At 41.8% G+C, this 27,525-nt stretch overlaps 1 protein-coding gene across 2 annotated transcripts in view; it reads right to left on the bottom strand.

Moving 5' to 3' along the window:
- Positions 1-22,515: 22,515 nt before the first annotated feature.
- Musk (muscle associated receptor tyrosine kinase) overlaps positions 22,516-27,525 on the bottom strand; it is an 88,965-nt gene continuing 83,955 nt past the window's right edge. For both annotated transcript variants that reach the window (XM_036179976.1, XM_036179975.1), the window contains one exon: positions 22,516-23,941. In XM_036179976.1, the coding sequence (XP_036035869.1) occupies positions 23,259-23,941 (683 nt within the window). In that variant the 3' untranslated portion in view covers positions 22,516-23,258. The remainder of the gene's footprint in view (positions 23,942-27,525) is intronic.

The following is a 27,525-nucleotide window of genomic DNA, read 5'->3' as shown; positions in this document are numbered from 1 at the left end:
TCACGTGGTACCTAGACATACATGCAGGGAAACACCTTTACACATAAAATAAACATTAATAGTTAAGCATTTAAAATGAGCCCTTCCTCCATTGTTGTTACAACCATCTCATTGAGTGAAGTGATAATTACTCGAGTACAGTTGACCAGGCATCTTTTTGATGCATCAACAGTGTTCATCAGCAGGATCTTGAGATGAGGAAATCTTTATGTACCTAGCAGTCTCAAGGAGACCCAGGTGTGTCCACCATGTTCTGTTCCTCTTTGACTGAGACACAGCACACACACACCCATCCTCTGTTCATTACTTCAAAGCTTCAGTGTCTTGCTGTGATCTTTTATTCCATATTTAGTTACAAATGATCTCATCATTTCCCCAATGGAAGTGAACAAAATTTATCAATAGGAGCCTCTGTTCTTTGTATCAAAATCTCTTCCTAGTATTTATTCCTTCTGTTGTTTGGTGTGTGTGTGTGTGTGTGTGTGTGTGTGTGTGTGTGTGTGTGTGTGTTAACCCATAGTGTATGAATGCTACATTTCAGTACTACCAGCCATTGGGACATACCTGAGAATTCGTAATGATTCAAAGGAATGGAAATATCTAGAGTCGATATTCTGAGTAGAGAAAAAAGTCTCCAATTTTGGCTAAATGAAGAACAAGTTGGCAACATGCTTCAGCATCTATATAGTATGCATATGTATGATCTGCAAATATACATTCTGTGGTGCAAGGAACAGGAAGCAATATGAGGAAAACTGGTTGAGATTTTTTTTTTTTACTATGATGGTAAGGGAGATACTTGAGGCAGCTTGAGGGCAGAGTATCTGCTGGACCTTAAAGGGGGTTAGAACGGGGTAAGAGGTGTGAAAAGCCCAGTTCTTGAGTTCTTGTCTTCTCTGTGTATCTCTTCTACCTTCTTTTCTCTGTATTTTGCCTATGGTTCTTGTTTTCTGTTGCTGTGGAGCTTGGTTCTTTTTTTCTTTTTTCTTTTTTTTGGTTTTTTTGAGACAGGGTTTCTCTGTGTAGCTTTTGTGCCTTTCCTGAAACTCAGGCTGGCCTCAAACTCACAGAGATCCACCTGGCTCTGCCTCCCGACTGCTGGGATTAAAGGCATGTGCCACCACCGCCCTGCAAGCTTGGTTCTTTAAGGTAGAATGATGTGTGGCTTCCAGTATGTGGCATGTTTTTCTTTTGAATTCTTTTGCTTTGACGTCCTGAGTCCCTCATGGATCCTGTTGTGTAGACACTTTCGATGGCTGCATGCTGTTCTGTACTCCAGAGGTTTTGCTTTGGCGTGTTCTCCGTTTTCACTCAGCCTTTACATTCTGTCTGTCTGTCTGTCTGTCTCATCTTCTTGTTCTTCTTCCAGCTATCTAATCTTCTTTTGAGCTTTGTTTCTTCTTTGCAAACGGGCCACATCTGACATTTTTATCACAAAGTGAGGTGTCTGAAACTGCTTCAATAGGAAGCCTTTTCAAAGTTGTTTTCTATAATATGAATCAATTCTCAGCATAGTTTATGGACTCCCTCTGTATTTAGGATAGGTGTGACAGTGGAAAGTGCAAACTGGTTTTTGGTATGGCGTCTGCTTGGAAGAGGAGGAGGGCTCCTTCATTCAAATTTGGGGGTGCGGTCCTCGGTCAGGACTGTGAAAATGTGGTCTTGCTGGCGCTCCCACTTCAGCTCTCTTGGTTTCCAACTACAGTGACTCAGCTTGAGAGTTTACAAAGCAGTGAGTCAACCCAAACTATGGAATGAAGTATAGTACTTACATTTAATAAGCTTAGTCATTCTAGGCACCTCCCACCCTGTCTATGCACACCCACTGCACAGGTCTATTGTTTGTTGTCTGTTGTTATTATGAGGCCATTGGTTAACTCTGCACCAGTTTGGAAGAGGTCAGGTTGAGTCAAGATATATTTTGTTTTCACCTGATAGTAGCATTACCTTGTTCCATTTTCCTGGCTTTATGGGGAGTGTTTTTGCTCTCTATGAAATGTAGAAAGGCCATTTTTTCGGTCTGTGATGGCATTTTAATGGTTAGGGGAGGGGTATGTGGGGAGCTGGGCTAGAAGAGAGCTTAGAAACTTTTTGGTGAGGTGGATGTTTCCTGAAAGATCTGCTGCCCTTAGTGGTCAATTCTTGTTTAAAGGTAATACAGTGATGACCACCCACTTGTCAGCATGCTGGAAGTCACTGAAGGTAGCAGGCTGGTGTCATTCATAAAGTATGTCCAGGCTTGGGAGATAGCTTAGTCAGCTAGGTACTTGCCTTACAAATATAAAGACATGGGTTCAATACTCAGAACCTGTGTTTAAAAAGCTGGGTGTGTTTGCACGTTTTTTAACCCTGGTACTTGGCAGGCAAAGACAGGTGAATCCCTGAAGCTTGCTAGCCAACCAGCTTAGGACTTGAGATTTCAGGCCAGTGTGAGATTTCAAGAAGAAAAGACGGGTGGAGCCTGGGGAACAATACCCGAGTCTGTGAGAGATATTTCTCATTCATCCTGAAGTTTTCTGGAGACTGTTAATAGTTAGTCATGCTTTTTCACTTAAACAGCCTTTCCAGGAACAAATCACCCTCGTCTTTCAAAACTGAGCTCTGACTGGTGGTCTCCCTCCCTCTTCACCAACTGAGGGAAGTTTTGTAGCCCTGGCAACTTTGGAGAGAGAACTTGCTGACTGTGGTTAACAGATACTTGCGTGGAAAATTAATTGCTTTATTCCTCCAAGGGGCATTCTCTCCCAAAAGCCTTACACATATAAAGTGTCCACTTTTGTTCTGTTGTGGGCAGCTACTCAACTCGCAAGTGGCTGCTCCTCTCCTGTGCTTTTCAGCTGCTGGTCTCTAGCCAAGCACTGAATCATCCAACCAAGTGCTGCCAGGTCCTTTTCTATGTGAATCCCTCCATTCGCCCCCCCATCCACCTCCCCACTTCTGGAGACTTCTATTCCTCCTGAATACCCCTGTCTGGGAAAGATTATCTTGGCAAAGAAGGGGGGACATTAGGAAATCAGAGAGGCGGCTTCTCTGTTGCCAAGCAGAAGTGGTACCTTGCTGACTTCAGAGAAGTGTGGGTGGGAGCAGTGGGGAGCAGCGGGGAGCTTGGACAGCCTCCGCTTTGGAGCCATAGAAGTGATCTCACTCCTTTCCTTAGATGACTTCAGCCCCATAAGGCAAAGAATGATGTCTGAGAGCCTGCTACTCAAGCCGATCAGTCCTCTTCTGACATAGCCTTGAGAACGCCCTGAGATCCAAAAATTACAACTAGGAGCACTGAAGGGTGTTACAGAGCAGGCTCCCTTTGCTTTTCCCCATGTAATTACTTGTGTGTGTGTGTGTGTGTGTGTGTGTGTGTGTGTGTGTGTGTGTACCATGGCACACATGTAGAGGTAAGATGAAAGCCTTCAGGAGCTGTCTCTTTCTGCCTTGTCTGTTCTGGGTCACCAGGCTTCGTGGCAAGCACCTTTACTCTCTGAGCCATCTTGCCACCCCAGCCAGAAGAATTTTATGCAACTTGGGTGTGTTGGTATATAAAATAGGTACATACATCCAAGATTTCCGGATACATTTACTTTAAAGCAATTCTTTGGTATACATCTAATTTTACTATTTATTAAAGATGAAAGTAATTTTCATAGCAATGAGTTGGATAGGCTAGTTTATTTTTAAATAAATAGTTGAATGATGGCTGGACAGCTGATATTGCAGGATGTGGGACATCTTAAACATTTTTCAGAGTTTATTGATATTTCATAATTGTTAACTATGTAGCACATATTTTGGTCATCAATCATACTACCAATCTTTCCCAAACCAAAGAATTCACTCTTTGACATTTATTTATTCAGCAAATACTGCATAATAAAAGGCATTGTTGCAGATGCCAGAAGCACATTCATTAATAAGACAGTCAGGGTCCATTTCCTTCTAGTAGAGAGAACTACCAGTGTTTGTGGACAAATATAAACAAGATGATTTCTTTAGTCATGGGTTGCTATGAGTTAAGCATGATGGAGCATTCCTGTGACAGGAATTCAGGAAGCTGAGGCAGGTGGATCATCATTTTAAGGTGAACTATATAGCAAGACTGCTGTGGGATAATGCTTTTGTACACTGGTTTAATAAGATGCTGATTGGCTAGTAGCCAGGCAGGAAGTAAAGGCAGGGCAAGCAGATGAGGAGAATTCTGGGAAGGCTGAGACAGGGAAGTCACCAGCCAGACATAGAAGGAGCAAGATGACAAGGCAGAACTGAGAAAAGTTACCAAGTCACATGGCTAAACATAAATAAGAATTATGGGTTAAATTAAGTGTAAGAGCTAGTCAGTAATAAGCCTAAGCTAATGGCCATGCAATTATAATTAATATGAACTTCTGAGTGATTATTTTATAAGCAGCTTCAGTACTTTGGGTGAGAAAGAGTTGTCCTGACCAAGGGCTGGGCAGGACATAAGGAAACTTTCGACTACAGCAAGACCTTGTCAATATACAAGATAATGTAGGTAGGTAGGTAGGTAGGTAGGTAGGTAGGTAGGTAGATAGATAGATAGATAGATAGATAGATAGATAGATAGAGGTGTCATGTGGTAGTATAATGGTAATAAGGCCATTGTAATAGGATATGCCCCCAAAACAGAACATTTCCCAGAGACTTGAATAATAATCTAGTGTTCCTTAGGTCTGATGCTGTATTCACAAATCATCAGGCTGCCCCTGGTTCTCTACATCCCTGTCTAGAAGCCTGACTCAGAAGATCTTTATAGTGAATACCAAGTAGAGGAGAAAGAGCACACCTTCCCAGGTTCTGCCATGATGTTGCTAGCATCATCAACTGAAACAAATCATGCGGTCAGAGAAAAGAGGTGCACCAAAATGAGATGGAAAAGACCTGGAGGAAGTGAGAGATGGGGGAATGATATCCCCACAGTCAACCAACCATATACTTCAACTGATTTTTATTTTTGCTTTCTACTAAAATAATAAAAGTGATTTAAGGCTAATTTTCCTTCCTTTTCTACAGAAGGCCATTCTTGGCTTTGGATACAACATCTTAGCATCTTCTCAAGCTTCTCTGAGAATAAGGGTTAGAGCTTTGTAGACCTCACATCTGCAGAAAGAGCTTTTCCCTCGTGTGCCTTCTTGCTGCTGCTGCCGCCTGTTCATCTGGGCCCTCTCTTGGCGCTGTGGCTCATTTCAGATGTCTTCTGCACTGAGGTCTCTTCCATTTGTGAATTCTGGACTGGCCAACATCAAGTACTGCCATGAGCTCTTTGCTCCAACGAGCGAGCCTCACTTGAATAGGTTCGCTAATGACGGCAGCCTTGACTAACTAATTTAGATGGTAAAAGCAATGACTATATAGACAAATACCAAAATGAGGATTGTTTCACCTGCAGGTACCAGTATGCACTAGCGTACTTCTGACCAGTCCAGACAAATCATGTGGTGTTCCAGACAATAGATGATACATCTGATTTGTGGTTGAGTTAGAGCCAGTCATCAGGCCAGGCCCCGGGAATGGAGAGAATGGCTAGAGGAAGTTGTCAGTGCAGAAGATCCCTGGTCTGCCTTTGTCTTCCACTGTCCCTCTGCTTCTTCCTGGGCAGAACCGAACCAAGGTCCAGCCAGGAAGGACGGTTCCCACTTACATTATCTCCTTTCCACGTTTGTTTGTGATCACGTTATCTACCAGAGGGCCTCTCCCACTTGCCATTTCTGAATCAATGGCCAACTGAAGCTCTCATGAGGAGATAAACACATATACTTCTCCCTCTTCTGTCTTGAACTGGAAGTGATTTAAAACTTAGACAGGAACCCCACCACTACCACCCCCGCCCCCACAGCACCAGCAAAGAAAACTACCAAACATGAAATCCTCCAGTTCAGGAATAGAAGTAACTTCATTTATATTTAATATTGTCAATCCCACTACACTTATGGCCTCTTATTCACTTTTTCCTTTGCAGCATAGTGACAACAACCAAAAAAGAGCATCAGTTTAAAATATCTCCCTTCAAAAGGTGCACACCCATCCAGTCCATTAGGGGCAGCTGTTGGTGTTACCAAGTCTAGAAGCAAATTGCTCATAGCATCAACAGACAGCATTAAATGGATAGTCTTGCCCCTAAGCCTGTTCTAGCCCTCTAAGCATTTCTCCAATCACTTTGGGAAAGACATATTTAGATATAAAGGGAAGTTCTCAATGTAAATCATCTCCAGTCAGTAGTCCTCTGTTCTCACACCACCCCTCCCACCTGTTCCCAGAGAAGACATGTCCGGAGATAAACTGTTCTCAAAGGGATGATCCAGCCTTAAAGGTCTCACAACTGTTTCAGGCAAATGCCCACCCTGTACTGCTGGTCCACAGCCCCCGATTGTCCAAAGCCTAAAGCCCAAAGCTCTTCTTTAGCATCTCTGAGCTTAAGATTTAGAGTGGTTTTATCCCTTTGTCTTCAAGGCTTGGTGGGAGGCTTCTCCCTCTATCCTGGCTTGGAGCTTTGAAAAGCAATTGTAGACCCTGTACATAGTATCATTGTTGAGGTTCTCAGCCCATTCAGGGTAATAGAAAAATTATCATTGGCTGGGATTTCATTTGATCTTTGAATTATGAAAGGTATATAACTCATAGAACTTAAAAAAATTGGCATTATTTTGGAATGTCTTGACTTCAATTAACCAGTACCTTTTAAAAGTAAAAAGCCTGTGTTAAATCCATTAGGTGTTCACACTCAGATTACAAGTGAAATCCTATAGTGGCTGCTCTAATGTCTTAAGTGTTTCTCAACATTTGGGTTATCTCCAGCTAAGGTACTTCATTTCAGTTGAGCTGTCTTATTACAACAGATGTAGAAACGTTGTGGTCTAAAGCTGAATAACCTATGACATGAATAGCTCTGCCTCAGTGGTCACAATCCAGGACCTATACAGATAAGCTTCAGGATCCAGTGGCATTGCATATCATTGTGGGTGCCCAGATGATATTTCTCTGCTGTTGCAAGGTCACAAGATCCTTTTGCCACTTGTCTAGATCCCACTCTGAAGGACAGAGGATGGATTCATTGATCCAATTGGAAATATCTAGAAAATCAATTGGAGAGATTATACTGAACAGAGCAGAGGGGAGGGCAAGGCCAATATCTCCTGTGGAGATCTGTAATGATAAAGCATTGGAAATTGGAGAAGATTCTCCTGGGTGGCAAGAGAACAGAGGTCTTTGGGGTTGAGTGGTAAGAGGCATTTACTCTCTGGATAGCCTATTAAAAAGGAAAGACTCCTGGGGATGCTGGGTGCTCAAAGCACTTAAAGAGACAGGCTGTAGATACCCGAGTTCCTAGACAGGTTATAATAATTTAAAGACTTGTGTGTTTCACAGGAAAGGGGCTGAGCTCTCAAATTTAAGTGATTCCATGGACTGGAGTAATGGGTGTGTCAGTGGTGGCCAGTGTAAGTCAAATTGTAGGCTGTCCTCCCTAAACACTGTGTCCTGCATAAGCTCTCAGAGTCTTTCCCTAAAGACCTGGAAATGACCAAGAACAGAAATGTATTTCTGCTTTGAGTCAAGAGATCACCGATTTGCCAACTACTGATCCTTTCACTTCTATAGGCAGTTTTCTTGCTCATAAAGTAAGATTATGCATTCCTACAAGCTTGTCTTTGAATATTCAAAAATATCGAACCCTGCAGAGGACTGGTATAGGTCCTTCTTTGTCTTTGGATACATTGTTAGGGGAGTTTTTTTAGAGTCAACTCCACATGCTTAGAGACAAAACAGGCTTTTCAGCTTTGAGTCTTTCCTGTGTCTGCAGAGAGATGCTCACCGGGAAGGGCCTGCCTTGATCTGGCTTTGTCTGTTCTGCTGTGGGAAGCTGGGGTAGATGTCCCTTCTCCTCTCACTGGCCTGTTTAGGATCTAGCCTTTAAATGAATCCTCATTAACTTCACAAAGCTCTCCCCAACCCCATGACTTAGAGTTGACTTCCCTTCCCTGCATGTTCTTACAGCAAGCCAACTGTTCACTAGCACCTCACCCATTCTCTTAGTATATAATTAAGCAAGTTTTATTTTTCTTCAATCAAATACTGATTTTTAAAATACTGATTCCACAGAAGATTCAGGTGCATTCCAGATTTCTCCAAGGATGTAAAGTCGTATTGGGATGGTAAAATGGTATGGGCTTTGAAACCTTATTGTATGGGAACATCATAGACCCACTGCTTACTGTATGACCTGATGTAGGTTACCTAACTCCCTAGAAGTATATATCCTATAAGGTTAAGGTAAAACTGAATACACACACACACACACACACACACACACACACACACACACACACACACACACACACACACACACACACACACACACACACACACACACACACACACCTGAGAGTGAGAGAGCGTACATGTATGCATACGAGAGAACCTGATCTAAAATGTTCCCTACAGGCTCATACGCCTCAACACTTGGTCCCCAGCTGGTAGAGCTGGTTTGGAAGACTGTGGAAAGTTTAGCAGGTGAGATGCAGCTGGAGGCTGGGTTGCTAGGGACAGGTTGAGGCTGGATTTGCTTTCTGTCCCCTTTGCTTCCTGATCTATATAGAACTGTAACAAGCTATAATGCCAGCTCCTGTTACCACAGGCAGAACCTCACCCACCAGCCCCCAGGTCTGCTACCCCTAGGAAACTCTTGCTTAAGATAAATCTTTCTTCACTTAAGTCGCTTCTCGTCAGCTCTTTAGTCATAGTGAGGAGTGGCACATGTGGGCTTCTTAGGATCTGCCATCTTTAGTGTGCTTTGCTGGAATACAATGTGGACGAGCTGAGCTGTGGACTTGGACACTTCTCATTCCTTTTACATCCTTAGGTCTGCCCAGCACATGAAGGACATAGATGTTTAATCTTCTTTTAATTACAGTTGCTTTTTAGCCAAGCCATGGTCTACGCATGTACACCAGGGCATAGTCCACTCCAGGGTACCCAAAGCTGCAAGAAATGTGTTTGCTGGAGCTGAGATTCTGGGATTCCTGATAACTGTGATGTGGTTCATAAGGAAAGAGAAAGGCTCTGGAAAGGCCTGTCTGCTTGTCCCCTTGGGTCTCTCACTTCCTGAGGACAATCCAGGCTAGAGAAGAACCTGGTAAGTTTGCTTTATCCAAGAGCCCATGTCAGGGCCCCTATTGTTCAGGCCCTGAACTTGGTGCTGGTCGCTGCTGTGGATTCTTTATACCAAGTGAGACTCACTGGCAGCAGTTGCTAGATTGCATTTTTAGTGCCAAGCTTGGCATTTTCTTTGCTGAACAATTCCTTTTGTGGTCTTTGTGAAGTATTGTCAGATCTGCTTGGAAAACTTTCCCAAGTGTGAGTGAACATGTTCTGTGCTTGACAACAGAAAGAATTATGGTTCGCCAAACCCTAGCTGGGATACTTCCCCTTTGTCATTTCCAGCACACAGAGACATAACCCTCCAGGAATGTTCTTCATCAGAGTTGGTGAAAAACATCAATTTCTTCTGAAATTCTGAGAACCCAGACTGTGCAATCAAGAGAATTTAGGGCTGGCCTAGATTATGTAAATATGGAAGGGGATAGATTGTTGGAATCATCACCTCCTTGTCCTCTTCCTTCTCCTCCATTTTCTTTCTTCATCTGCTCTGAGCATCTGTAACACTTTCAGAACTCCAAGGAGACATAAACACATCCTACCACTCATGCCCTGCAGTAGCTTTCTTGTAGTGATGACTTATGGGGTTAGCTGTGTAGTGTTACTGTTGTGTAGGAAGAAAGGTAAAATGGGAAATTTCTTTCTCATTCATTTTGTAGCCAAAACTTACAAATTATGCTTCCACCTGATTAGTGACTGTGAACAAATGGTGCATACCTATAGCCCTAGCACTTGGGAGAGGAGACAGAAGAGGTGTTGCAAGTTCTAGGACACCCTCGTCTGTACATAAGTCCTAGGCCATCCTGGGTCACAGAGTGACATCCTATCTCAAAACATAAAGCAACAAAAGTTACTGTGTGGTTTCAAGGAAAGAAGAAACAAAGGTTGTTCCTAGTAAATGGCAGTTAAGACACATACTTCCATGTCCCAGACACCAACAGCAGAACACCCACCTTCTGTAAATGGCAGTTAAGACACATACTTCCATGTCCCAGACACCAACAGCAGAACGCTCACCTTCTGTAAGATGGGCAGTCCTTCCTGCCAGTGAAACAGCACCCTGCTTAGTAGATATGCAGAAGCAGTCTCTAGCCTCTGAGGAATACGGCTCAACGGTGTGCTCTCCACCTCTATGTTTTGTTTTTTTGTGCTCTACTGCTTGTTAGCAGGAGTCCATCTCTTTCCTATCTCACAGAAATGTATTCAGCTGGTCAGTCGATGAGACCCCAGCTGCTGAGGCAGGGGCTGTGCTCTCTCCCTATCATGAATCTGGCACCCTTTTAAGCATGTGAAATTCTGAAATAACTATATTTAATGTAAGTATTGCTAGGTCGGGACTCAAAACCTACCCCTGTGTTTGTTGGTTACTATTTACCCTCCTCATTTTCTCCTTTTTCTGACTCCCTGTGGGTTACCTGAACATCGTTCAGAATTATGTTTTGATTTATAGGTAGTGCGTATAGGTTTGTCTCTATGCATTCCTTTGTTAATAGTAATGTGCGTGCGTGTGCCTGTGTGCGTGTGCATGCGTGCGTGCGTGTGTGTACGTGTGTGTGTGTGTGTGTGTGTGTGTGTGTGTGTGTGTGGTGTGTGTGTGTGTGTGTATAGAAATGACTAGCCTTCTCTGATTATAATACTGTTGCCTAAATTATTCCTTCTCCACACATTTTAAGCCCAGGCGTGAGGCAGGGAAGTCGGTGTCTCTGAAGACCGACTTCTGGCCCTGTGGAGCATCTGAGCCCCTCATTACATCCTGGTGAGGGAGATGTGTGGGCTTCCCAGTTGGGCTTCCGGGCGTAGGTGGAGGGAAGACCTTTTCCTGTGGTGTGTTTGTTTTGAGAAGAGCCATTTTTGTCTGAAAGTTTTCTATCCCGCTAGCTTGCCCTTTCCACAGTTCTGCTAAAAATAGCGGCCTTTCTTCAGACTTTCTTGGTACTTGGCCCTTGGCCTTTCAGTGTTTCCAATTTCTCTAAGTTCAAGTCTGTGTTACTTATGGCACAAAGGAAACCTAGAGAGCTCACCAGCATGCTGTCCATGGGTTCTTCTCCCACACACACCTCTTTGGTGAATGCCTCATTCTCGGCCCCTTTGACATCTTTTTGTAGCTTCTTGTCTGTAACATCCAGGGGTTTTGTTGTATTTAGTGGCAGGAAGGGGGAAACACATATACTTCATCTTCCTGGGAGAAGTCTGATGAGAGGATTTCTGTAATGCTCGAATGTTGACCCAGTGAATACATGACCCACTAAAATAAATAAAAATCAGGATGTTGCAGTAGAAACCACAAAAAGTGGATAGGAGACGGGAAAGAGATGAAATATTAAATCAGGAAATTAGCCTTATCTCAGAAAAAAAAAAACCCGTAAAATTAAAGCACAGAGAAGAAAAATAATGACCGATGGCTGCAAAGAACAGAGCTAGAATATACGTTGTTCTGGAATTTAAAAAAAAAATGAGGCTAGAGATGAACAGTCAGAAGAAAAATGCAAATTGGTACTTCATACAAAGTCAAACCCCTAAAACGATTTTGACAAAACAAAACAAAACATTATTCCAAATCCCTGAAATGAATGCCAGAGAGACACAATTTCTCCAGTATCAAACCGACTGTAAATTAAATCTGATGCTATTCTAAGTTAACTGGAGTATAAGAAGTGGTATAGGTCAATGGTGGTTCTGAAGACTGCTGTAAGATTTTTCTAGAGATTTCTGTAAGATTCTGCAGTGTGTGCTAGGATTCCTGCTCACGTGTCTTGAATCTGATTAATTGTTCCCTTCACTTTAAGGTACTCAAGGAATAAGAAGAGGGCAGGATAATAATGGAACTGTAGCACATTTTATTGAAGCTTACTTTGCAATAGAAGAAAGTAGACAAATTCGTATTAACAAAACCACTGTGATTTCGACTGTTTCGGCTACTTTCCTAAGCACTTTTGACTCAAGAAACAACTTTGAATACCTCGTGAACCTTTATCAATAATGAGCAGTAAAACAGAGGGATTGCATTAATTGGGACTTGAATCAGCTCCCGAGTCCTGATATTTATCTCATCACTGTCTACTGCCAGTTTTGATCAAGCATGCTATGTTAAGAGAAGGATTTATTTCAAAGGCACTAAAATCATGTTGTAAATGGTTACAAGTTTTCATACTCTAAGTTTATGGTTAGTAGAAAACTCAGGTTAGTATATAATCAAGACCATCTTGGAAAAAAAGACCCAAGTGCAGGTTTCAAAACTACACACTCTAAATGTAAAAGATTCACATCATACTAGCAGTGATCCCTTCAGAGCTATGTTATTCTAGAGCAGTGGTTCTCAAACTTTCTGATGCTACGACCCTTAATACAGTTGTTGGGATGACCCCCAGCCATAAAACTATCTTCATTGCTGCTTTATAATTGTAATTTTGCTATTGTTATGAATCATAATGCAAGTATCTGCTATGAAGCCTATCTGATATGAAACCCTTGTAAAAGGGTCATTCACCCCCCCAAAGGGTCATGACTCAGGTTGAGAATCACTGTTCTAGCGTCATCTTTTCAGTTGTGCTCAAAATAATAGGTTTTTCAAGTGCCAGATAAATAATTTGTATTTGTTGTGGTAACATGAGGTTTTTAATAAAAGATGTCAACTTTTCTCCAAATTTCCCCAGATTTCTGTAAAGAAATGCCTCCTTTTTCCAAAATTATATTACACATATATAATTCAAATCTTTTCACATTGTTCTACAAGGCTGACCCTGTGGTTGTATATTCTATCAGCTCTTGAAACCAAGAAGAAACTGTTTTCTCTTGCCTGTTAGAGGCTAATTGTTTAAAAATGTATGTATTCATTTCCTGGTGCTAGCCTTTCTATTGAAAATAGGATTTGTTGGTTTTCCCCTCTCTGGGCATCATTGCCAGGCAAGTCTCTCTCATCTCCGGTTCCTTCATTCTTCACTGACTGCCGCTTCTGAGAACAGTTGTGGGGAACAGTCAAGGTGGTTTCTCTTTCAAAGCAACTAAACAGAGTCACCTGAGACAGAAGGAGCTGGAGACCTCTGAGAAGAGAGTCTCTGAGGCAGGTGAGTGGAGCTAGTGAAGACAAAGCAAATGCAAGGCACTCAACCTGTTTTCCTAAGATTCTTCAACACAATCCATTCCAATCATTAAAACAAACAAACGAACAACTATAGAAAGAGTAGTGTTAACATTAATGTATGTGGATAAGACGTCAGATGAGATAAGAAAGAGCTTTGTGGTAACTGCCATATTGCCAAGATCACAAACACAAAAACACAGGAAGCAGCATCATGTCAACGCTTCTCATTTTAGTCACGGCTCCAAAGAATGACAAGGATACCCAAAAAGTGACAGTATATATCAAAGAATGGCGTTTTCTGTGGTTGACATCTGTCTGACTTAACTTTAGATACTAAAGATGGGTTCCTCTTTCCAGGAGCAAAATTCCAAATGAAGTGTGTACTTCCCAGGAGGCTGTGCTTTGAAGAAGGGTAACAATGAGCAGTTGCTAACGATAGGTGTGGTGATGCCCTTGATTAAAAAAAAAAACAAAAAAAACAAAAAAAACAAACAAACAAAAAAAAACTACCTTTGTTGAAAGACATTTTTTAATTAAGAGGGACCCAATAAGGAAGGTATGCAAAGGTTTAGAAGCGATTGGACAATTCCATTTATTGTGCATCATATTCAGATGGCATAATATTTTATAAGTTATTGGTAAGAGTATGGACAGCTCATCAGTAGCCACACCACCAAGAAAAATGTCTTTCTACCAGCAACTGTTATCTGCCTGTAGGTCCTCAGAGATGGGTGGAGACTCATGATCTCCTCATCCATCCATGTTGGGCTGTAGATTGATCCAAACTCTGGGCAGGTGTTATGCAAAGAATGACAGCTATAGGGTAAAAGGGCCAGCCAAAGAAACACACCCTGATCCTGAAACCAGAGCCAGTGAAAGAAACACACTCTGTCCCTGACTAACCCAGCACAAAAACCAACCAATCCCTGAGCATGAAATACAGCCAATCTCTGAGCTTACCCAAACTCAGGGATTGAAATCTGACCAATTCTCACCCTGAAAATTTTCATTCTGGAAAAACTCCACCCCTAAGAAGCTCTATATAAGCCCTGTGCCTGTTCGGTTGGGAGCTGCCGTTTTTTCCACTTTGAAAGAGGCAGAGGCTAGCACTCTCCTGGATTTCTCCCTACCAATGAATCTCTTGAATGAGTTTTGGGTGAAGACCTTCTTTCGCTGGAGTGGAGTGGAACAGAGAAGCAACAGACATCTCTGCTGGGAAACTCCCCTTACTGGAGTGGAGCAAAGAAATAACAATTTTCATCAGAGCAGGAGCAAACTGCTGTATTTCTGCAGAGGTTTCTCCCTTAGCAGAGTGAAGCAGAGCTGTAATAACTTGCAGAGAAGCAATGGAAATCTTTGCTGTGTAACTCTCTTAGCTGAGTGGAGCAGAGCAGAACTGTAAGGGCTCTCTCAGAGAGGAGCAGAATTACTACATTCCTGCGGAGAAACCATCCCCCCATCAGAACACAGCTTCTTTAGGTATAGCCTGGCTTCTGACAGTCAGGATACCTTTCCCTTCCAAGCTGTAACACTTGCAACAGTTGCTAAGTACAATGGCTGGGTCATGACTGAAAGAGAGTGTTCCACAACTCTCCACTCCTTCCTCTGCCTCTTGCATTCTTCCCAGGCCCTCTTCCAGGATGTTCCATGAGCTTCAGAGTGCTTTTATAAATGTTCCAGTTGGGGAATTTTGGTCTCTCTTTTTTTTTTTTTTTTAAATCAGACTCTCACACCTGTGAATTTTTTACCTATCGACATAGATTTTGGCTGACCCTATGTGTAGTGACTCAATACCAGAAGCCATATGAGTAGTACATGGTTTGTATGGTGATCTAGGTCAAAGTGAAACTTTATAAATACCCATATTCTGGTGACTGTGTATATGAAGCAAGTAAAAAAGCAAGCAGTCTAAAATACTCCAGCTGTGAAGCCAAGGCATCATCTTTCCTGGTATACGGAAGACTCATCTTAAAATGGTACAGTGACCACATTGTCAAGTTCTTTTTTCTTCAATTCTCATGGAGCAACACCCAGACCATTTAAAAAGAAGAAGAAGAAGAAGAAGAAGAAGAAGAAGAAGAAGAAGAAGAAGAAGAAGAAGAGAAGGAGGAGGGGGAGGAGGAGGAGGAGGAGGAGGAGAAGAAGAAGAAGAAGAAGAAGAAGAAGAAGGAGGAAGAGAAGAAGAAGAAGCATCTGCATCGTTCTGCACAACAGAGACAGACTGGGGAGGTTCTGCCATCTGCAATGGGAACACGTGAAGACACTGGAAACTGTTAAAACAGACATGGTCTTGCTTTTTGAGAATAAGTACAAACCTCAGTAGTACCAGAAGACTGGGATGTGCTCTTACTGGACAGTCCCTCAGACTCCTGCCTAGCATGAAAGGTGCTACCAAGCTGAGAAACGAACTGCATCTCTACTCTCGGGTCAAATGAACAGAAAGAGCAGAGCCAAGCATTGAGGAGGAGATTTGACGTCCTTGTCCACATAGACAGAAAAATAAGTACTGAGCCAGGGAAAGATGTTTGGATTATTAAAGTTCAGCGTCAGATGAGGTATAGATAAAAGAGAGACGTTGCCCGAGGCATGGGCTAACAGATGTGTCAACATTAAGCTGCTAAGAGGAAGAAGAAAAAGTCCTAAGGAAGTGTGAAGAGGTAATCCCTGAGCTGTTTCAACTGCCCCACTGAGCTTTCTTTACCAAGATGGTGGGCTGAATCTTTTTTTTTTTTTTTTTCATTTTTCTTTATTAGGAAATTTTCTACTCACTCCACTTACCACCCACAGATCCCCCTCCTCCCATCCCCCTAGTCCTCTCTCCCAAGCCCCAAATACATCCCCACATACCCCAAATCAAGGCCTCCCATGGGGAGTCAGCATAGCCCAGCACACTGAGCCTAGGCAGGTCCAAGCCCCTTCCCACTGCACCAAGGCTGTGCAAGGTGTCACACCACAGGCACCGGATTCCCAGAAGCCTGCCCATGCACCAGGGACAGATCTCGATCCCCCTGCCTGGGTGTCCCCCACCCCCAACAGTTCGAGCCAAACAACCTTGTTCCATATCCAGAGGGCCTAGTCCAGTCCCATGGGGGCTCCACAGCCACCAGTCCACAGTTCATGGGCTTCCACTAGTGTGGCCATGAGGTCATCTCTGCAAGTCCTCCCATCTCAACGTCCCTCACCTGCAATATCTCTCCTCTCTCTCATCAATTGGATTCCCGGAGCTCAGCCTGGTGCCTGGCTGTGGATCTCTGCATCTGCCTCCATCAGTCACTGGACAAAGGCTCTATGATGACAGCTAGGTTATTCACTAGACTGGCCACCAGAGTAGACCAGTCCAGGCACTCTCTGGACCACTGCCAGCAGACCAAGGTGGGGTCATCCTTGTGGATTCCTGAGAGCCTCCCCAGCACTTTGCTTCTTCCTATTCCCATGATGTCCTCATCTATCATGGTATCTTCCTCCCTGTCTACCCACTCTGTCCCTGTTCCAGCTTGACCCTCCCATTTCCCTATGTTCTCATCCCCCACTCATCCCCCTCTGCCACACCCCCACACACAGTCCACTCATGTAGATCTCATCTACTTCTTCTTTGCAGGGTCATCCATGTGTCCCTCCTAGGGTCTTCCCCTGTTAGCTAGCATCTCTGGAGCTGTGGGTGGGCTGAATCTTTTATACCAGTATTTATGTAATTATGGATAGTAAATTTTAAAAAAATCACTAGATATTTGTGGAAAAACAAAAGCAAGAAGAAAGGAGGCTGAAGAAAGGAAGAGAAAAATGAAGTGAGGAAGAGAAGAATGTGATGATTCTATGATGTTTTAAGTGCTACTTCATCCATAGACAACAAGAAGAATTAAAATGAATTTTCAACCTAAAATGTTGAAACACTATTATATGTTTGGTGATGCATAAATAGTTACATAATCATGTAATTATGGTTAGCTAGTTTTCATTTTTACTGTGTTTAGGAACAATGTAGTCGAAGTACTCATATCTAAATGAGCTAAATAGGGCTAGAGAGGTGGCTCAGAGGTTAAGAGCACTGGGTGTTCTTCCAGAGGTCCCGAGTTCAATCCCCAGCAACCCCATGGTGGCTCACAACCATCTATAATGAGAGCTGCTGCCCTCTTCTGGCATGTAGATAGAGCACTGTATGTGTAATAAATAAATAAATCTTTAAAAAAATAAATGAGCTAAATAACAAAATGCAAATGATACAGATCCTGACAGCATATAAAAACAAAAACTGATGTTGCCTAAAGAAAGGGAAGTGATGGAGAAAAATGTGAAACTCTAATTTTATTGTATTTAATTGAGAAACAGTGGGTAACCTTCCTTTATATTTGTGAAAGTTACAATAAACATGACTAAGAAACTAGCTATCATGTCTCAGGATGAGGAGAGACTTGAGTAAAAATTCTCTAAACTGCCTGTCTTTAATGAAGGTGTGCTAGTCAGGGTTCTCTAGAGTAACAAAACATATGATATATGTATTCATATATATAAAGGGGATTTATTGGAGTGTCTTATAGGCTGTGGTCCAGCTAATCCAACAGTGGCTGCCTATGAATGAAAAGTCCAAGAAACCAGTAGTTGTTCAGTCTATAAGGCTGGATGTCTCAGCTGGTCTTCAGTATATGCTCAAATCCTGAAGAAGTCAGTTCTAATGCTATAGAAGAAGTGGATTTGCTAACAAGGTGAGAACAAGCAGGCAAAGAACAAAAACTTCCTCCTTCTGCATCCTTATAGAGACTTTCAGCAGAAGGTGTGGCCCAGTTTAGAGGCTGGTCTTTCCACCTCAAAAGATATGGATTAAAGGTCTATCTTCACACCTCAAAGATCCAGATTAGAAATGGATCTTCCTTCTTCAAATTGGCAAAAATCCCTCACAGGTATGCTTCATTTGGGGGTTTTAGTTAATTCCACATGAATAGCCATCATGAGGAGATACTATATACCTTCTTAAATTGATCAATTTAGAAGAGACAAATGAGCATGTTTGTTAGAATTGCAGTGCCCAGTACTACAAAAACTAAGACTAACAATAGCAAAGTTTTCAGTACAGCAGCTTGGACTAGAGGTAAAGAGCAAGAAGGGACTTGAGTTTTCTGTCCCTGTTGAAGAGAGGGTTTTTTGTTGTTGTTGTTGTTGTTGTTTTCCCTTAGATTTGTTACCTCTGTAAACAATAGTTTAAAAAATACTTATGGTTGTGGGATATCCACCAGAGAGGACTACTAAGACATGGGTTTAAAACAATAGAAAGTTTTTATAAGCCAGCAACCACACTGGGTGTTCAGGATCCTAGTGTAACCCTGAGCCTTTCTCAGGATGAACTTTTAACAACAACAACAAAAATCTGGGTTGACATACTTCAGTTAATAAGAACAGTTATCCAGAAGCTAAAAAGGAAATTTATTACATTTAGAGACTTTCCCAGAACTATGGACTTTGATGGATTAGGTCTTTGTTTTAGTTTGGGCAGGTGGTGCTGTCTATGTGCTGAGTTATACAGCCTGAATGGTATTTCCACCATGACATCAGTTGTGCTAAGGTCTAGGGGCCTACTAAGGTCTGAGGGCCTTTTGCACTTATATATTACTCTATTTCCTTTTGCTATAACCAAGTGCCTGAGGTTGAATCTTTTATTTGGATTACAATTCTGGTGGCTGGAGGGTGCTGGGTTGCTGACTATTACAATATGTCCAGGAAATACAGAGGAAGCTGGAACACACAGTAGGGCACATGCAGAAGAAGTGATCTTGCTTCATAACAACCCACTCTAACGAGGACTACCTCACTCTAAGAAACCAGCACTAATCTCTTCTGAGGGCGATGCCTGCAATGCCTTAGTCACATATGACCAGACCACCCTGCTCAGCAATGCCACCCTGGGCACCAAGCTTCCAGAAAATGACCCTTTGGGATACATCAAAACCATAGCCAAACCATACTATTAGCCAATATCATACAGAAAAATCTCTTAAGTTTATGAAACTATCACTCTGCAGATAAAACTGTAACAGAGAGGAAAATGATGAATTTTCAATTTAGAAATGTTGGTGCAAAATCTTAATAGATCAGAAGTTAAATATAAGATTGACATCTGAAAAGAGTTTATTCTTTCAATATTAGGAAGTAATTTTACATGATTGTACATTATTAACATTTCAACTAGGGAAAATAGTCATTTGAGTATGTTGAAATTCAGCATCATTTTTCAACGAATAAAAACTTATAACAAAGACACAAGAAAATCTGTATATATTTCAGCATGATAGCTGTGGTTCAAATGTGTATGACAAAATTTAATGCTTTAAAAATATATAAAATGCTTTTATGAAGCAATGAGAAAGAGGCACACTCAACAGAAAATATTAGTACCACACAAATCCTAAGTCAACAGTCCTCAAAACACTGAGAAATATTTAAAATAATCAGTATTTAAATAACTGTAAGTGCAAGCTGAAAAATGAAAAATTCTAAGTTACTGTACTGACAATGATCACAATGCAAATGTACTTAGAACTGGTGAGGCTGAAAGAAATGTAGAAATGTTCTCTGTTATTTTTATGAAAGATATATGCATTGACAGACTGATAAAGAAATGTAATTGTCAATATGTTCAAAATCACTAAAAGTACAAGTGCTTTTAATCTATAAATTCCACTTCTAAGAGTGGTATCTAAAGAAATTACTTAAGAAAAATGTTCACAATATTCAGCAACAAAGATTATGAAAGATTATATTTTATTATGAAAAATAGATATAAGCCTAATTCCAACAATGAACTACTTCATAATAAAACTATAATAAATTCATATATGCAATCATTACAAGTGATGCTGTACATGAATATTTTTGGTACAGAATATGTTAGAATATATTAGATGATAAGAACAAAGCTCTTATCTGTACAGTAGTATCAGTCTGTCTGTTTTACTTTAAATTATCTTCTATCTATCTATCTGTCCGTCTGTCTGTCTATCATCTATCTATCTTCTATCTGCCATCTACCTCCCTATCTACTTATTGATAAATAGTGGAAGAATATTCTTGTGATATTAAAATTAATAAGCAACAGTTGTTGTTTCTTCATTACTATAATTGTTCTTTATTATTATTGTAAAGTATATGTTATTAATGTTATTAATGTTATTAATGTATGTTGCTTATTTCTCCTTTTCATAAGAAATGAACATTTACTTTAAGGTAAAATATACATCTATTTTCTCTTCATATAAAGTATAATAAAAGCATAATATGCTTTTTATAAAATAAACCTTACTGTTCAATTCTAAAATGAACACAATAGAAAATTAGACTGCAGATAATTAGAGAAAAGAAATTTTCAACTCTTACTTTTGCTTTTTGAGACTGAGTTTTGCTACTGTGTCATCAAAGCTGGCCTGGAATTTGTGACCTTTGTAACTCAGGCTCCCAAGTGCTAGCATTGAAGCTGTGCTGCCGTGCCCAGCTCAATTTCCCCAGAGTTTAAAATGAAAAAGGCCATTCTCTTTTTTATTTAAAAAGAGAGTATTGAGTAGGTAAACTCCTTGCCATACAAGGATGGACCAGAGTTTGGGTCTCCAGAACCAGAGGCAGGAGCCTCTGTTGTAACCTCCAAGCTTCTATAGCAAGATGGAGGCAGAGACAGGGGAATTCCTGGAGCTCTCAGGCCAGTGGCAAACAGCAAGAGAACTCATCTCAAACAAGGTAGAAGATAACCAGCACTAGAGAGGTTGTCCTCTGATCTCTCTATGACCATGACATTGTGCACCCCCACACGTGTGTGTACATGTTCATGCACCCCCACATACAAAACTGATAAAAGAGTATTAATTTTCTATCATAGCAAGTGCTTAGTGTTATGAGTTATCTTGTACAATGTAGCTATGATAACATTTCTAGAGGCCATAACAATACACAATAAAAGTTTTATTTTTATTATCATTTTAATTATGTGTTTTGTGGGTATCTGTGTGTGAGTATGTGCACATGAATGAGTTCAGGTGCCCTCAGAGGCCAGAGGCATTGGAACCCCTGGGACCTGGAATTACAGGTGGTTGCAAGGTGGATGCTGAGAACTGAACTCCAGTCCTTGGAAGAGCAGTATATACTCTTAACTGCTGAGCCATCTCTTCAGGCCCCATAGCAAAAATTATGGTATAGTGCATGCCATGTGTTTTCCATAAAGAGATATTTAGGGATGTGTAAAAATGGAGGTGATCAGAATACTGTTTATGATGATGAAAATTAAGAGAATGTCACATGTTCAAAAATCTAAGATTGATTAAATTATGAGATACCCATAAATTGATATTATTCAAAAATTACATTACTTTTTAGAATAATAAAGACATGTAACAGATTCATAGTAAACTATGAAGTGATGGAAAGTTTTCTTTTTCTGCTCTAGCCTAATTCCAGAGAACATGTTTTGGCACCATGTGCAAAATGACTTGGTACTTTTGCTGTGTTTGGTGCTGGTCACTTATTTAGACTTGCTGGTGACTTGCTGATATCATCCTGCAACTGGCAGCATGTCTTCCGTTTTAATTGCTGTACTGGACCCCTGTCCCTACACAATATCACATTCTAACCAGCTACCAGTGAAATAACTTGGTGGTTTTCATTCCAAAGTGCAAATTAAAACTCATGCCGAGACAAACATGCCATCGATGTTTAGATGATTTAAATGGATAATACTAAAATAGGCTTTCTAGTCATTGAAAACATTTAGAAGAACAATAGCAAGGCATGTAGTATAGGCTTTGAAACCACACACAGATGACAAATCACCTCCACATGTGCTTGTGTGTGTGTGTGTGTGTGTGTGTGTGTGTGTGTGTGTGTGTGTAGGTCTCCACTGAGAAACCTTATGCATTGGAGGACCCGAGTCCAGGGACTTAAGAAAAATCATAGTAGGTAACAAGATGGTTTGATCCACTATGCAGAAGTTATGAAGCAACACTCTGCTAATCATAGGACCAATCAATCAAAACGCCTTCAAAAGATAATACATCAGAATGCACAAAAACATTCCTTGTGAAATAGCTTAGAACCACAAAGCATATCCAATATCTGATATTATGCCTAATGTTTTACAATATTTAGTGGCCTGTGGCAACATAATTACTATATGGCAAATTCAAGAGCATGTAGAAAAGAAGGAGATCATACTTGACAGAGATGAAAAATGTTATCTGTCTATGTTATTTTAAGAAAAATGTGCCAATATAGTTCTCAAAAAAAAAAGATAGACTGGTAAGTTATGAAGTATTTTTTTCCTAGAAAAACAGGAGGAATGAGGCGAATCACCTCTGTGATGAGTGCACACCAAGGAAAGACTTCCGGCGGAGGTCAGACAGAAAAGGAGCCAGGAAGTGCGGTCAGCAAGGAGCTTGCGGGTTTCCCACCCATCGGTAAAATAGATGCGCAACTATAGAATGCAAATATGTAACTGCACAATCAATGCAAGAAAGAAGTAAGCAATAGAAAGGACCTATCGTGTGTCTTGAGTGATGAAAGAATGGTTCTTGTCTTTAGATTTCTGTCCTTACCGAAATGTACACAGAGACATGCTGCTTTTGCAATGGACAGGTTGTCTTCCATCAACAATGAAGCTAAAAAAATAAAAAATTTAAAAAAAAATGAAGCGGCACGTCCAGCTTTGGATTCAACCAAGCACAGTAGTCTCACTCTGAGGGGTGATGCAGGAACGGAACCAGAGGTAATCTCATTATACCATATGTACTAGGAACTGCCCTGCAAGAGAGAAGAGCTACCTGCGACCATCTTACTTTTCCTAGCTTGTGTCTCCAACCTCCTATTTTAATGAGACTCTTCTGCACTGCGGGTTTTTCACCATCTGTTTCTTGTGGCAAAAAGCAACTGGCTCGTGATGTCTACATTAAATGCTTTCCTATCCGGTCCTATCCTACCTCTGCCACAGGATTCCTCCAGCTCACAGTCTGAAAAGAGCCTACTGGGTGTTGTTTGAACACAGTCAACTCTAGACCCCCACCGTTCCCTCTGCTCTCTCGCACATGCGCTGCAGGATCCGGTGGATACTGCAGAAGCTGGGTCTGTCCGATGGCAGCTTGCTCCAACACAGGCGCATGAGGTTGTACAGTTCCAAGGGGCAGTTCTCAGGACAGGAGAGGATGTTGCCATCTCTCACATAGTAAATCACCTCCTCATGGGCCATCCCATAGTAGGGCTGCAGGCCATAGGAGAAGATCTCCCAGAGGACCACACCATAGGCCCACACATCCGACTCCGTGGTGTAGCGGTTGTAGAAAATGGACTCAGGTGGCATCCAACGGATAGGGATGGCGTCATTTTCATTAGCTTTGTAGTAGTCTGCGGAGTAGATGTTCCTGGAGAGGCCAAAGTCTGCAATTTTCACCACCATGTTCTCCCCCACCAGGCAGTTCCTGGTGGCTAAGTCCCGGTGGACAAATTTACGCTCGGACAGGTAGGCCATACCGGCTGCCACTTGCCTGGCAATGCAGAGCTGTTCCGCACAGGACAGTGGAGGGGGACCGGGGCTGGACATCCGAGCCTTCGTGGACAGGTCACTGTGGCTGAGGCTGCACATGGTGTGAGGGGACATGCTTCGGAGGAACTCATTGAGGTCACCATAGGCCATGTATTCAAAGAGCAGACACATAGGCTTTCCTACCGCACATACACCTGCAATCAAAATAACACCTTTGTTAGGCTGAGTCCTTCCACAAGAAAAGAAGAACCCTCCAAAATCAAAGGACCAGACCAGAAAAGATGGGGTCCCACGTTTTAGGGACAGCAGGAGTCACAGTGTGACCCCCCACTTCTTTTCCTAAACATCTCCTGTTACCTGGTAAATTTTGATTTATTTTTTCTCTTTCTAACGTGTTTCAATTCCTGACCCCTTGATTCTTCAATTTTTCCCTTTGTTATCTTTTCACATAGTACCTACCACCTTACTTCATACACATTCATTGTTTTAGAGGTGTTTCCCAAACAATCCATCTCTTGGAATGGAGAGACTATGTCCTGTTCCTTTAAATCCCTCAGACTGACCAGGTATCTGGAGAGCAGTACAAGGTAACATACGGTAGGTAAGTGGATTCAGGAACGCATGCTTGCTGGGGATGTGAGATGCAATCATTCTGTTTAGTTCTCTGAAGAATGAGGACAAGAAATATCTACTGCATTTAGGAAGAACAGTAAAAAGAATCCAAAATTCTAGGAGGAACTCCTTATGTGGCTGTGGTAAAAGAGTTTGAAACTTGTCTTTTTGTTTGTTTGTTTGTTTTTTCGAGACAGGGTTTCTCTGTGTAGCTTTGCTCCTTTCCTGGAACTCACTTGGTAGCCCAGGCTGGCCTTGAACTCACAGAGATCCGCCTGGCTCTGCCTCCTGAGTGCTAGGATTAAAGGTGTGCGCCACCACCGCCTGGCGAAATTTTTATCATTTGATATGCATTCTATAAAGAAAGTAATGTTCACACACAGAGAATTTTACACACAGTGTCAGGAAGACATTTGAAAACCCTTAACATCTTACTATACAGGAGAAATAAATGTATGAGCTTGTACCATTAAATCTGATGGGCATAATTTCACATCACAGTAAAAACAAATTGTCAGATTTGTTATGTTTTTCATGGAAAAAGTAGAAGTTTCAGTTTGAGAGAAAGAAGAGAAATAAGGAATAGGGCCTTTCTAGTTATTTTTGTAATTCAAAGGATTTTAGGTGACAGTGTATACATCAAAGAGGAAATCAAATGTTGGTCACATTTCACTGTCCCTCCTACACGATTTTCTTTGGGTCTTTGTCAACAATCATTTACATGTATCATCAGGTGGCTTTACTGTGGTTCTGCTAGTTAAATTGGTTTTGAAAGAATTCTTACATTAGGAGGAAGCTCAAGATAACATATGCCTCTCAAGAAAAAAAGGTGTGTGTGTGTGTGTGTGTGTGTGTGTGCGTGCGCACGCATGTGTGTTACATAGTCTCATGGCTGTCCTCAGATCCACTTTGAGCCAACTGTGACTTTGAGCTTTTGACCCTTCTTCTACCTCCAATTATTATGGGCAATATGAATCTTAGCTCTTGGTGGGTAATCAGTCTGGGAGAAACTCTTATTGGTGATGAAGAAGCACACTTCCCAGTAACCACAAGTCAGTGTGTTATACCTGGCTTGAGTCAGAATCAACCCCAGGAATAGGAAATGCTGTAAAATTGCAGACACCTATAAATACTGTCAGACTTTAAGGAACAGTTCAAATTAGTTTGCAACAACAATAAAAAAGTGTCTCAGCTCGGTTCTCATGGTGGATCATTGTCAAAGGCTTTCAAGTTATACAAAATTTAAAAAGCAGAAATGCCATCTTTCTCTCTGAGTACCTCATCTTAGCTCTATTGCTATGTTTTCTGAGACAGATCAGTGTTGAGCAGGAAGTTCAGACCAACGCAGTAGGAGGGATCTGGCTTTCCGCATGTATTCTCAGCTCTTCCACATGGGTCTGGCTCACCACACTTGAATGTTCCATTGCTATCCTCACTCCAGAATTCAGCAAAACCTAAACAAAGTGTGCAGCCTTCTCCTCGGCTCCCTTCCTATTGCACAATTCACATTTGCTCTCTCCAGGGATTATTTGGTTCTGCCCTCGAATGCGCACAGACCCCCGTTCCTCTCATTACCCCCCCCCCCACTCCTCGCTGACCTGTGCCACATCTTCTTTTTCTGCACACAGAAAGACTCCATTCACTGTCTCCATGTTTTCACTGCCTTCCCTGCAACTCCACTCAACAAACCAGACAGAGGCCTTCTGGGAAAAATGTGAATCACATCATGCCATGGCTTGGCACTTTGTGGCTCAGACTTTCCATTTGATTCCCATTTTACTTACAATAAAGTCAGGGTTTTTCTTTAATTTTTGAGATTATACTATAATGATATCATTTCCCCCTCCTTACTTTCAATTTTATTCATTTCAAATCCATGGCCTCTTTTCATTAATTGTTATTACGTGTGTGTGTGTGTGTGTGTGTGTGTGTGTGTGTAAAACATACATATTCCTAAATACAACCTGGTTGTTCTGTATAATGTTACTTGTATGTATATTGTCAGGGCTGACCATCTGGTATTAGAGAAGAGTTGGGGCTCTTTCCTGAGGAAGACTATTTCTCCCAGCCTCAGCCTTCCTTAGTTCTTTGTGTGAAGGTCTTGCAGGATCTTCTAGCCACCCCACCACATTTTCTATGGATCTAGTCTTACACAACTCTCTCAAACCCTCCCCATTACCTTTTTATTCTCTACTGTGTGTGTGTGTGTGTGTGTGTGTGTGTGTGTGTGTGTGTGTGTACATGTTTCTGTTTATGTGTAAGGGCACATGTGTAGGATGTGTGCACATGGATGTATATGGGGTATAGACATCAATGTCAAGTGTCTTCCTTAATTGCTCCCAACCTTATTTTCCTGAGACAGTCTCTCACTGATCCTGGAGCTCGCCTGTTGTTCGAATCTTAGATGGTCTTTTAATAAAAATCCAGAGTCAGATATTGGGGTGAAAGTTGAAAGATCAGAGAAGCAGAACAAGCCACAGCCACCTCACCTCGCCAGCTCCTCAGCCAATCCTGTTTCCTCAGACTGAAAGTCTCTGAGTCCTCATCTGAAAGGGTCTCAGCTGAACTGTCTTAGTTCCTGTTTCTTCAGTCCTTATAAACCTTTTTATACCCAGCCATGTCACTTCCTGGTATTAAAGGCGTGTGTGTGTGTGTGTGTGTGTGTGTGTGTGTGTGTGTGTGTGTGTGTTTCCCAGTACTAGGATGAAAGGTGTGTATCACCACTGCCTGGCTCTGTTTCCAGTGTGGCCTTGAACTCACAGAGATCCAAATGGATCTCTGTCTCCCCCGAATGATAGGATTAAGGGTATGTGCCACCACTGTCTGGCCTCTATGTCTAATCTAATGGCTGGCTCTGTCCTCTGATCCCCAGGAAAGTTTATTAGGGTCCACAATATATCACCACACTTGCCAATCCCTCTAGGTGGGTTGCCTTCAAGTCCCAGGGATCCTCTCCTCTCGACTCCCCCAGTGTTGGAATTTACAGGCATGTGTCACCATACCCAGCCTTTCTGTGGGTGCAGGGGATCCAAACACAGGTCCTCATGTTGGCACAGTGGACCCTGTACAGCGCACCCTCTTCCCAGCCCTGCCCGGTGTTCCTTAAGCACTAGCTAAGCTCGCCGTGGGGCCTGTGCAGGAGCGTCTCATTCTCCAGTCTATCCAC

The sequence above is a fragment of the Onychomys torridus genome, chromosome 2, assembly GCF_903995425.1.
Source record: "Onychomys torridus chromosome 2, mOncTor1.1, whole genome shotgun sequence".
Taxonomy (NCBI): domain Eukaryota; kingdom Metazoa; phylum Chordata; class Mammalia; order Rodentia; family Cricetidae; genus Onychomys; species Onychomys torridus.
This window is presented reverse-complemented; position numbering and strand designations above follow the sequence as displayed.